General features: G+C 34.2%; 1 protein-coding gene across 1 annotated transcript; it reads left to right on the top strand.

Annotated features, from left to right (window-relative positions):
* The first annotated feature begins 4,788 nt into the window (after nt 1–4,788).
* LOC122197928 (F-box/kelch-repeat protein At3g06240) lies at nt 4,789–6,460 on the top strand. Its single transcript, XM_042902126.1, has 2 exons — nt 4,789–4,851; nt 4,942–6,460. Exons 1-2 carry the CDS (start codon nt 4,789–4,791, stop codon nt 6,070–6,072), a joined length of 1,194 nt encoding a protein of 397 aa, XP_042758060.1. The 3' UTR covers nt 6,073–6,460.
* Nucleotides 6,461–13,754: the final 7,294 nt, after the last annotated feature.

The following is a 13,754-nucleotide window of genomic DNA, read 5'->3' as shown; positions in this document are numbered from 1 at the left end:
CTTGTGCAAGTTGTTCAAACTTTGCTTGAACATCCACATTTTTCTGCTGAAACTCTACATTCTTTTTCTAAGCATCTTCATATTTTTGCTGAACATCCTCATATTTTCGTTGAATATCTCATATTGTCGGCTTTGCGTCTCAACTAACTTCTTCAAATTCTCAATCTCGACTTTTTCTCGACATTATTATCCTCGTATTGTTCGCAATGCATTTAAGAAGATCCTTTACTATCGAACAATCCAAGATAGATATATCTGCAAACCAAAAACATGTGACAATCAATAACGTCACCCCTCTACAATATTTTTAGTTAATATAAGATAAGAGTTTTTTTATATACTTTTTCGAAAAAATAACAAATCTTAACTTTTTTCAAAATTTAAACAACAAAAAATTAATTCTATCAAATAATCATTAATTTCACAGATCCAACTCACTAAATGACAAAACTCACTTTTTCCCAAGAAATTGGCCCATTCGAGCTTCCCAACGACCATATTTGTGTAGGGTAACACCTCTATACTTTGAGCTTCCTCTTGAGAATCCAGTGCTTTGACGACGAAGTATATGCACAAACTCTTCCTTGGTCAAGTTTTTTTATCTGTGTAACATAAGATATACATAAATTAACAGAATGTTCATTGGGATTTTCAACTAATTATAAGAAACAATTTTTATATTATACATCAAATTTAGTTAAATTAACTGATTCAAGTCATCCTCGTAATCACTTATATTGAAATTAATATCAGCATTAACACCACAAAATTTTATAGCAGCCCGATCATATGCTCTGTAGAAAAATATCAGGTTTATAAAATTTAACATGATTAAATGATGAAACTAATGTCAGAAAACTGAAAAAGTGCAGAAGATATTTACCTAGCAGCAGCATATGCAGTATCAAATCCACCTACAAAAATAATAAAGAATATATATATATATATATATATATATATATATATATATATATATATATATATATATATATAGAATTTAAATAAATATAATTAAACATATTCATATACATATTGAAATAGAGTGGGATTTCAATGCTACGTATAATTTCTTAAATACCGAGGTAAACTTGTTTCCCACAGTCCCTGCAGAAATCATAGAAATAGAATGAGGTTTTGCCTATTTTCCCACGTGTTGTTCAACTTCCATTGGACAAGTTTCAGACAGCACTGGCCAAGTTTCAATTTTTTGTGGTTCAACATTTAGTATAACTAAAGATGAAGTAGTATAATAATAGAATAGAAAATAGTTTTACCTAAAAATTTTGTTGTTGGTATGAGCAGGGTTCAGCTCATATGGGGCCCGCACTGACACCAGTAGAAGTATTGGTGGCAATCCATGACATTAGCCCTGAGAAGGATGGTGTTCCACTAAAAAAGGCATGCTCTGCTCATATTTCATATTTTCGTTATATATCAGTTGTCAAAATCCATGAGCCATTTTTCAAACTTTTTGCAGATAATGGATGCTTGTTCAGCTTGTTTTGAGCAGCAAACTATTTTCACACAGCAAGCACTAGCAAAAGCATTGAACCAAATGGTGTCCTAATAATTATCCCAAAATAAGAAGTAAAAAATCACTGGTATCCTCACAAATTACAGAAATGGACTCTAGTCAGGAACGGTGAATGCAATACAAAAATAGCTACAAGTCCAAGAGACATTGATTTGATGATTAAACATGGTAAAAGATCTCAGAAGACTATAATCAAACAAACTAATCATAAATCCCGAATAGACATACGATATTCAAAGCAGAGGAACTATAATCAAGAGCAATGTCATCGCTAATTAGAAATTGGTTCATGTAAATGCCGATCAAAAATCATATTTTTTTTTTCTCAGCAATCAGGCGTGAAACCACTAAATTGGCAAACAATTTGACTCAATCGATTGATTTTCTCAACTACCACATAAATGTTAAGAACTGTTCAATCAATCTGCATTGCAAGTAGATAATCGATTGCAAAACAAATAAATTTACAACTGGAGAACGCTACTAACAGTTGATTTCTAGGGTTTTTGAATTAGTGATAAGTTAAAAGATACCGACGTTAAGCTCTGTAACTGTCAAATTAAAAACAAAAATTGGATGACAAGTATGAGGTGCGGGTCTGTATGATCGTTGGTTAAATAATGTAAAGCAGTGAATGAAACAGATTGTCATTCGTTCACAATGCATGATTCTTCTTACCATTTGAGCATATAAGAAACTTATGACTTATTTATGTTGAATAATCTAATGGAGAGATCAATATACTTTGAGTCATTGGATGATAGAAAGAGAAAATGGAGCAAAAAGAACAGAGAAGGATGTTACCTGGTAGGGATGAAGACGATCGAGAAAAATCTACAGGTTGACAGAGCAGGAGGCAAACGACAAAGCAAATGAGAGTGCGAGGAGCTCCGATCGATAAACCGTTCGGGGAATGAGAAATGAGATCGACGATTGAAAAGTTTGATCCGGATACCTCTGATTTGGGGAAGAAGACTTATTTGGGTCATGTGATCTGACCCATTTGCCCTTAATAAGACTGGTCAAAAAATTTGGGTACTCTTGTATGCACGAAGGATTCGTATATAAAGGTCAAATGACAAGATAAAATTAATTCTACAAACAACAGTCATCGGTTTTAATGTCCAATCGATTAATTTGTCCCTCAACTTGCAAAGATTTTTCAAAATCCACCCTTAATGTTCTATTTAAACTTTACTATTTTTTGTTATATGGTTAAGAAAGTTTTAACATTTTTTATTTGGTGTCGAGCACTTTAAAATTCTCAATCATTGAAAAGAGACAATGTTGAAAATAATAATAATTACCATGTGTTTTATTTTATATATACAAAAAATAAGTTTAGTTAATAAAACAAATTAATAAACAAAACAGTAAAATAAAAACTATAAAGTGGAAAGTGGAAGGTAGATTTTGTTACTTTAATAGAAAATAAAGGGCATTAAATGAAAAGTGATAAAGTATAGAAATATTTTTGAAAGGGATATTTTTAAATCATGATACCTTTAATTTGGGGTTGGATGAAGTAGATTTGTATGGATTTAGTAATTTATTCTTAATAAAACATTGAAACAAATGGTTCAAGTTCATCAAAGGATTCTCATTCTATTTTTTTTACTAAAAAACCAAAATAAAATAAATTAATTTTTTTTTTAGAAAAAGCTGGTACAAGGCAGAGGGTAAATAAATTTTGATTTAAGGGTAATAATTTTCAAAGCCTAAAAAATATGGGGATAATATTATTATATGAAAATTAACAAATGTATGTCATCGAAATCTAAAAATTACAGAATATTTATAATGTATAAATTATATTATAATTAAAATTTCAAAACAATTAAAAATAAGATTTTATTTTCGTTGTTGAGTTTTCAAAGATAATTGTGTATTTTAATATATTTTTTTCAATAATCTTATATATTTTGCTACGGAATAACTACTTGACTACGGAATTTTCCGTAACCAACTACTTATGGATTTTGATTTCGTAGCTATTTTGCAAATTCATCTTTTTGTAACAAGTTTCATAATAGATTAGCTACAAACTTTTATTTTGTAGCAAATTTTCCTAGCAAAATAACTACGGATCTCAATTCCATAGCTAACTAGCTACGTATTTTTATTTCGTAGCCAATTGTGTAGCCAACTAGCTACATACATGGATTTTGTAACAAGTTTCATAAAGAACTAGCTACAACCAAAAAAATTGTAGCATTATTTGTAGTAAACTAGCTACAGATTTTAATTCTGTAACAACTATTCATGATTTAGCTACGAAATGCAATTCCGTAGCAATTTCCGTAGCAAATTAGTTACAACCAACCATTTTGTAACATATTCCGTAGTAAAATAACTATAAATTTAGATTATGTAACAATTTTACGTAGCTACTTAAGATTTAGCTACATAATGCAATTCCGTAACTATTTATGTAGCAAAATAGCTACGACAAGTCGTTTCGTAGTATATTCCGTAGTAAAATAACAACGGATTTTGATTCCATAGTAATTTTCCGCAGCTATTTATGATTTTTCTTGTAGTGGATGAAGGGGACTTGTTTAAATTGTTGTTGGTCTTAGTATTTTTTTTCATTATGAGTTGATTAATAATAAGTACTCATCTCAATGCTTTATTTAACCATTTATGTCTGAATCTATTGTAACCTTGATGCACTTCCGAATTTCTGAACTGAAGGGTTCAACCAGAGCATCCAAACTTAGCACTTCTGTTACTGTTGGGAAATCAGAGCTTGAACAAATATTGAAACAGATGACCTTTACTAGGTTTGTCTTTCTATTACTACAATCTTACACTGCTATCATACTGCATATTTGAACTTGAGGGGTATGCTCATTTGTCCATAAGCTTCAATATGTTTGCACATGACATTCATGCTTCCGTGGCATTTAAAACAGCGAGTCCATCATTCAGTTAATAAACTTAGCAGTGTTATTATACTGATATTTCTTGCCAATTTGTATTAGAAAAGTAGGGCAGAAAAATAGTCAAAATGGAATTGCTTTTAGTATTATGTGATGGTTAATAATATATTTAACACTAAAGTAAGTTGATGTTGGTGATAAAATTGTAAGTATCTAGTCGGTGAATTTGGTGTCTCATTCTTTGGAATTATATATATATACTGCCGCTTCAGGTCTGAAACCCAGCGATTGATATTGTTGTTGCATTCAAGAACCATCGAGGAGTCACCAACTTCTCTTTTAAGGCTTGAAGCATCAACAACAAGTGGATCAATGAAAAGACACAAACATGGAGATGAGAGGGATAACTTCCATGCTTCCGTTGTCAGTTCAAGGGTGAGTAATATCTTCTTGTTCGTCTTTTAAGCAAAAAAAATTATTAGCGTATTTTCATGTGCAATATATTGTTATAAATATTTACTTCAGGTTCTTGAAGAAGAGATTGCTCAAGATTCTAAGTTTATTAGTAATAATGGGACATGCCTTCCAAATCCAACCACATCGACAGCTTCACCACAACAACCGGCGACTATGGAGAACCTCCCACATGAGCTTTTATCAAATATATTTATCCGTTTATTTGCCAAACAACTTGCTCAAATGAGATCTGTCTCCAAATCATGGAATGCTTTTCTGTCTCATCCCTCTTTTGTAAAATCCCACCTCCATCATTCCATCCATAACAACGATCAAATTCTATTGATCTTCCAAGATGAAGAATTTTATTCCGACACCAAACCATTCACAGCAATACCGAGTCGATCTCCCCGTCTTGAGCTCACTAATTTCATCAAATTCCCGGTTAAACCCCAATCTGGACATACAGATGGCATCAGGGTTATTGGTTCTGTTAACGGCTTAATATGCTCTTCTTACGATAATCATTCTGTGATTCACATTTGGAACCCTTCTCTCTCCGCCTTGTTAACTCTCCCACCATACTCCACGCCCTGTCATGGTTACAATTCGTTCAAAATCCATTTCCGGTTTGGGTTTGATCCCAAAACAAATGATTATAAAGTTGTCAAGCTCACAGGCATTAACGGACCATATGAAAATGTGGTTACATGGTGGCTGCAAGTTGAGATTTATAGTATGAGAAAAGGTTCCTGGAAGTTGATCACTGAAATGTTTCCCTCTCACATCGCAATCCTTATCAATCGCGATGATGTTTGTGCTGATGGCCATCACGGGCATCTTCATTGGCTTGGTTGTACGGATGGGAAGGAAGATACAAAAACGATAGTGGGATTTGATTTGGGTTCAGAGACATTCCGTGAGATACCTCTTCCAGATTCTACACTAGATCACAATCGCTCAAATGTAGTAGGAATTTTGGCCGGAAAACTCTGTGTGATGTCATATATTGAGGATGTTGCATATGCGGTGTGGGTGATGGATGAGTATGGGGTGGCTGAATCATGGGTCAAACACCATGTCTTTTCACACTTTATTGGTTATACCTATCCATTTGGATTCACATCACACAGAGAGTTTCTTACTGAAGGTGATAGTTATCTTGTCTTATTAGATCCATCGACAAACGAGCAGAAATAATTGGAGGATCATTGTCCAGAAGACCATGGTGTAGATAAAATCGTGGAGTATGTCGACAGTCTTGTTTGGGTATCACCTACTGAGCATGAGATGGCAGGTGGTGTTGGACAAAATCTAAATGGAGAGATGTAAAATATGATGCAATTCATGTTTCTTAATTACGTTTATGTAAAGTATCTATTTTAGTTGCATTGCATCTACGTTCTCTCTTGCTGTTGTGGTTCAATTTGATATTCTTAGGCAGACCCTTTTTAGCTTGTTTAACATTTGGACATGTTGGTTCTAATTCGGCATATGTCTAAGTCTAACCTTATTGCTATTCAAGGAGTTTTCTAGCAAGAAACTAATTTGATGTCTTTGATGAGACTAATGTATAGCCATCGATCTTGGTTACTATTCATATCTTGTGAAAACGTTAAAGTTAACTTTATGTCTCCGGGTGTTTGATTTCTTGGGTTTCTGCATCTTAATTTCTTGCATTTGAGTTCTTGTTTTGGATACAGGAAATTGCCACTAAATAGTAACCAAGTTTGACAATTGTTCCTCCTAGTACCTCAATTTTCTTTGAAAAGGTTTAACAAACAGTTTATATATATATATATATATATATATATATATATATATATATATATATATATATATATATATATATATATATATATATATATATATTGTTAAATTAGGTAATTTTGGTTTTGTTACATGTTGGGTGGTGATGTGATGGTCATCGCAGCATGTTTAAACTTCAAACAATAGTATTAGATTTATTGCCCAAATGTTGAAAGCAGTAAGTAGATGAAGCTTTACATCATTCATGACTTTGCCTCTTGTCCAAATAACAGCCGGACTTGCAGCAATGAGTCAAGTGGGTTGTGTGGTTTATCAAATGGGATGCGTGGTTGGTGAAGCTTCGAGGCTTGTTAGATTCACGGAAATTTTGGTCAAAAGAGATGGGTGTTATATTAAACCCCATATATATATATATATATATATATATATATATATATATATATATATATATATATATATATATATATATATATATATATATATATATATATATATATATATATATATATATATATATATATATATATATATCAAGAACGCATGCATCTGGTTAAAGATGGAACACAAAGCTGTTGTGTATATAGTCAGTCATATCATATCGTGTATTTTAAATGTTAACTTTTGAGGAGAATCTTGATCTATGTCTCTCAAAGGTATTAACTCTTTCGTTCTACCTGTAATCGTCTATGTGATGGCAGGATTCCACTCATTCTACCAGAAATATATATGATCAACCTTTACATGCATTATTAAGATGGACAGATATCCATCAATAATATTGCTTATCTGTTTCTGATAATCATTTGTTAGTTGCAAAATAAATAAAGTGATCTCTGATATGCAGATGTAGGTGTTCGGGGTTTCAACTGAAAACCACTCAGGAAATCATATACTCTCGTAGCATTAGTAAAATAAATAAAGTGATCTCTGAACATTTTTTTTTGTCTAATAGTCATCCGAAGAAAAAACTGAAGTTAAGATTTAGGTGGTTCAATTGAAAGGCTTATTTGCTTTAGTATATGCTCTAACCAAGGTTTTGAAAACCGGACCGGAGACCGAACCGGTCGTCTTACTGGTTCGATGGTTCAGGTGGTCCAACCGGTCGGACCGGTCTCAAAAACCGGAAAAACCGGATGATGTCATAATTATATTTAATTATATAAAAAATACAAAAAATGAAAAAATTAAATATTTTTTAAAATTTCCGGTTTTGACCGGTTTTACCGGTTCAACCGGACCGGTTTTTACCGGTTCAAATGATTACCGGTTTTTTGGCCTTTAAGAACCGGATCCGGGACCGGTTCCCGGTTGAACCGGTCGAACCGGCCGGTCCGGTCCGGTTTTCAAAACATGGGCTCTAACTGTTATATCTAGCGTTTTCTTCGTGAATGATTGTTAATATTTGCTTTACTTGTATCCATATAGTTCGCTTGTGTATTTGCTAATAACGGCATTTTTAATAGATTTAATTATTCATTTATTTATGTTAATGTTTGTTGGTGGAATTATTGCTATTTGTTTTTCTTTTACTCTTCTTTTTATATTGTTTAGGTGTTGTAATTGAAAGACTATTTCTTGTAGAAAAGCATATGTCATAGCAATTGGCGAAAAGAAGATGGTTGTAGATCACTTGTTGCTATTTTTTTTTTACATAGTTGCAATTTTGTTTGAGATTTTTGCGTTTAGCAAATGAGAGTTACAAAAGTCTTGTAATGAGTTTTAGGATGTATACTTGAAACAAACTGGTTACTTTTAGATTCTAATGCAATATATATACTTCATTATTTTATTCCAACCCCCTGGTTTCAAATGTGCTATGTAATCTATTTACCATTTCGCATTAGTGTCCCCTATTTCTAAATGCTTGAACGTACGTCCTTTTCCTTATTTAGGCTTTTAAAAGCCCTAGTCCTTTGTTTAATATGCTCGATCCTTACTCTCTGGCATCAACCATTTCCATAAAACCAATGTGTTAAGATCTCATAAGCTACTAAAGGAAATTGATAAACAAATGTACTTCTTCTGACGTTGCTTGAATCAACAAGAATGAGAAATGTGTATAAAGAAGGTAAGGAAATTGAAGCTTACGTCTCTAACTCCTAACTTTTAACATACTTCGCCATTTATTTTTTTCTTATATTTTACATTTTTCCGGTCATTTTTTAAATATCATCTATCCAGACATGACGGTTCTTAATAAATGACTTTTGGTTCTTTGTGCTTCCCAATGAAAGAAGTACTTAGGCTACTTGAAAGAAAACAAAGAACAATAAAGACTCTAGTGTCGGATTCTGAGAATCTCATCTACCAAGTCCGAGTTTCGGATGCATATATTAAGTGGTTGGCATAGTGCATATGGCCAAAAAGAAAACTATCAAGTCTAGAAATGGTTTGAAATTTGAATATGTTAACACAAATGTGAAATAAAAGCTAAAAAAAAATGGTAGGATTGATTTAAAATATTGGTTAAGGTAAATTTTACTTTCATACCAACTCAAGTTTTATTAAGGTATTGTTAAAAGATAAATGTGAAATAGAAGCTAAAAAAATAATATTGGAACACTTTTTTAATTTAAAGAAAATAGAAAATTCAATTTAACAGATAAATATTGGGAAAATGACTTAAGAGGGTAATTATCTCTTATCCGTGTTCACATATTGACAACTTGTTCTTTTTTGTACATAATAAAGCAACTAACTTGTTTTAACTGTTTAAATTACACCAATATTACCGGTTAATACCTGTTTTAACCGGTAACTAAAAGGGAAAATGAATTAGGATGGTAACTACCTTTTATCCGTGTTCACATATTGACAACTTCTTATTTTTTGTACATAAGAAAGCAACTAACTTGTTTTAACTGTGTAACATCCCAAAAATCATGAACAAAAATTTCAATTTTAATTTAATACTAAAACCATATTTGTCAAACCATTAATTTAATACTCCAGCATCGGCCCCGCCTGACATCAGGCCCTGTCTGGCATCGAGCCACGCTCGGTATACAGATCTGTCTCTCTTAGGCCCCGCCCACTAAACACATGCAATCATATAACATGCTAACACATAAAGAAACATACTTTACCGTATCCATGTCCTAAGAAAAATACTCTGCTTATAATGAGATACGGAACTTCGTCTATACTCAACTAGTTCCAACCAGGGCTTCAGCAGTGCAAGGTGGGTCTCCTCACTGTGTGAATGGGTCTAAGGCCACAATGTCAGCCCATGTAGTCTATGAGTAGGAAGACCCGGGGGTTAGCCCTAGGCATTGTATGATAGTATGTTATTCCAGACCAAGGTCCGATGTCGGGCGGGTGCCCGAGGAATGTTTGCATGTTAGATTATACTTGTTGTCTGTGTGATACTTGTATGTGCCTGGTAAGGAGGTGAGTGTGGGCGAGGTCCCATATCTCATCACTAGCTGAGTACGGACGATGTTCCGTATCTCATTATTAGCAGAGTATGTTTCTTAGGACAGAGATACAATAGAGTATGTTTCTTTATGTGTTAGCATGTTATATGATTGTATGTGTTTAGCGGGCTGGGCCCGAAGACAGGCGCAGACTAAGAGAGATAGACCTGTATACCAAGCGAGGCTCGATGCCAAGCAAGGCCTGATGCCGGGCGGGGCCCGATGTCGGAGTATTAAATTAATGGTTTGACAATTATGGTTTTAGTATTAAATTAAAAACGGAATTTTTGGTCATGATTTTTGGGATGTTACACAATTAAAACAAGTTAGTTGCTTTCTTATGTACAAAAAATAAGAAGTTGCCAACATGTGAACACGGATAAGAGGTAGTTACCATCCTAAGTCATTTTCCCTTTGAATTACCGGTTAAAACAGGTATTAGTCGGTAATATTGGTGTAATTTAAACAGTTAAAACAAGTTAGTTGCTTTATTATATACAAAAAAGAAGAAGTTGCCAATATATGAACACGGATAAAATGTAATTACCCTCCTAAGTCATTTTCCCATAAATACTCTTTAAATACTTTGCATATAAACATATTCATTCATTTAAAATACATATTATATGTCTGCAAATAGTTCAAAAAAGTTATCAATGATTTAAAAAAATTATAAAATAAAAAACAACTAGATACCATGAAATCACAAATACCCTTATAATAATTTTTTTATTATTTTTCTAAATAATTATTTTTGCTTAATTGAAGTTTTAGAACTTTTTAAATGATTAATATTTATTGCATTTTGTCTTTCAGACAACCAACAAACGTATTTTTATTACATCGGAAGTAACAAATTATTTATTTATTTATTTATTTTTGTGTTTTCCACATGTTAAACGGCAACCACACTATCCTAGTATCTTTATCAAAGTTAGCCTAGGCCCGTGCAGAAACTCAATAATGGGCCCTTAATTTAATTTTTTCTTAAGACTAAGGGGAGTGGTAACATTCCTATCACCTTATTACGTAGGTTTTTTTATTGCCACATAGGTTTTTATATTGCCAAGTAAACTTAGCATGTATATGCTAAAAAAGGTAGATATTAGTAGTGAGAGGAGTTTAATATGTTTTGTTTTGAAAAAAAACCCAACCAATCACAACCAATCTTTTCCTTCTCTTTTCTCGCACTACCTCGAACTATTTTCAGCAATTGACTTCGAGGATGAAGTCTGATTCAAGTAGGGGAGATTTGTAACACTCGTGTCAGATATGAGCTAATATGTTAATGTTTGAATTTCATTCATGGGTGGCCATGGCGTGGTGGATCTTCACCACGGTGTGACAATTGTTTTCATGGCTGCAAGGCTTAATGACCTGCCACAGCGTGACTATAAGTGCCATGACGTGGCAAATGATTTTAATGAAACCCTAGATTTCTGGGTTGGACCCCTATTTAAAGGAATGAGGAGGCTAGGGTTTGCTCACCTTCAACCTCTACTAGCCTCTTAAAGCTCTGAAGAAAACCCTAACATCTTTCCTCTATTGTTGAAGCCCTTTTCTGATTTTGGAAGTTTTAAAGAGAGAAGAAATAAAGGGGAGTTAAGATCCAACAAGCAAGCCTCCATTCTTCACCTTAGCACTCTTCCGGACCTTGGTAACAAGACTCGATTTTTATCATGTTAGGTTGCTAGATCTTGGGTTTTAGCTCATAATATTCTTGTTCTTGTTAGTTGGAATGATGTGACTTCATAAAGCTTGCAACCATATGAATCTATAGAACATTTGGAATGGTTTTGGATTGGATCTGAAGTATAGTTGAGTTTTTGAACCATGCATGAGATTGTTATTAAAAACCCATATTTTGGACCCATTATGGTGTAACACCCAAAAAATCGGTATGTCTTAAGACCCTAAAGAATTCATATTTTGCATATTTGGTTCCTTGAGTACGTTGGGCGTACCTATGGCTACGCTTAGCGTACTCTGCCTGATTGATCGCGGAGGAGCCTCACGTACGCTGGGCGTACGTGAGGGTACGTTGAGCGTACGCATCAGAGGGTCAAAACCCTAAATCTCATACTTGTTCCCTATTTAAACGTCTTTTGGCCTCTTGGACCAAACCCTATTAGTCTCTTTAGCCCCATTTCGTGGTCCTACAGCTGAGTTAGTGTGTGAGTGAGAGTGGGAGCCTAAGAAGAGGGTTTTGGTGGTTATTTTGGAGTTCTTTCAAGAAGGAGAGTTGTTAAGCAAGCTTGGATCAATTGGGTGCTTCAAGAATCTGCTTTTGGGTCATCTTGCAAGGCTTCTGGAGGTAAAAAGCTTGTACCTTTCCATTTAAATCTTTAAATCTAGCTAAGGTTTTCTAGTTTGGTCCCTTTGTTGGATTTTAGACCTCTTTTGGCGAGTTAAGTAACTCCATGAGAGGAGAATGGCAGATCTGAGGTCCCTTGGTGGTTTTGAAGTATAAAAATGGAGTCTTGGTGGAAGTATTGGTCTCATGCATGGGTTAAGGACCTTGGAAAGGTCTTAATGAAGGTTTTTGGGTGTATGTGAGGCATGCAAAAGCATAAAGTTGGCAAATTTATGCCTTAGGACGTATTAATCAACTCAGATCTGGCTTTTGGACGTAAAGGAATCGAGTATTAAGCACTCAATGTACGATGCGCGTAGTCCTTAAGACCCCAGTATGCTGCGCGTACCATAATGGTACACCGAGCGTATGTGCTGCAGATTGGGTCGGATTTGTTTTGGGCCTTTGTACTTTTGGGCTTCATTTTGGTTAATGGGTTGGTTGCATTCTGTGAACTGTGGTCTATTTCTTCTGTTATGGGCCATGGATACTTTGTTGGGCCTTATTGGGCCAAGAGGCCCATTAATAATTTTGGACTATGATTTTGGGCCCATTAGCAAGGGAAGGATAATTAGGCCTCATGGAAGGATTTGGGATTGGGTTTTCCTTGATTAATTTAAGGTCCTAACATTGATTAATATTATTTGTCCAACACGAGAGGTTACAGACTGTTAGGAGAGCAGCTTTTGTGTTCAGCAGACTGAGGTGAGTCTTCTCACCATACCCATGGGTCTAAGGCACCAAGGCCGGCCCATTATGTGATTATAGTATATGTGTTAGACATTTTGTGATCTGCTATGATATGTGATTATGTGTTTTGCATGAAGACCCTAGGGGGAGCCCGTGACATTGGATGTAAGACCATGTGGGGTAGCCCATGACAGTCCTAGGTAAAGACCATGTGGGGTAGCCCATGACATTCTTGCAGGTTTTATGTATGCATGACTTATGTGATATGTGTGTAGCTTTAATTAGCTACTAGGATATGTGTATGTGTGGTGTGTGGTATGCTCTGGGGAACTCACTAAGCATTTCGCTTATAGGTTGTTGATTTGTTTCAGGTACATCCGAGCCCAAGGGCAAGGGCAAGGCGTGATGGCGCGACGTGCACTCTATCTCTCTTTCACTGATATGTTTAGGGATACTCTAATGATTTAAATAATGATGTAATGAATGATGTTTTGAAAACAAATACGTGGGATCTCATGGTTTATGCAAATGTGTTTATTAATTTAAATAAAAATTTTCCTTGAAAATTTGGGTCGTTATATATGGCTTCAAGACATATATGTCTTTAAAGCACAAACATTTATGCTAGATCTGGTATAGGAAACTCTTATGGA

The sequence above is a fragment of the Lactuca sativa genome, chromosome 5 (genome assembly GCF_002870075.4).
Source record: "Lactuca sativa cultivar Salinas chromosome 5, Lsat_Salinas_v11, whole genome shotgun sequence".
In the NCBI taxonomy this organism is placed as follows: Eukaryota; Viridiplantae; Streptophyta; class Magnoliopsida; order Asterales; family Asteraceae; genus Lactuca; species Lactuca sativa.
Note: the sequence above shows the minus strand (reverse complement) of the source record. Positions and strands in the feature narration are given on the sequence as shown.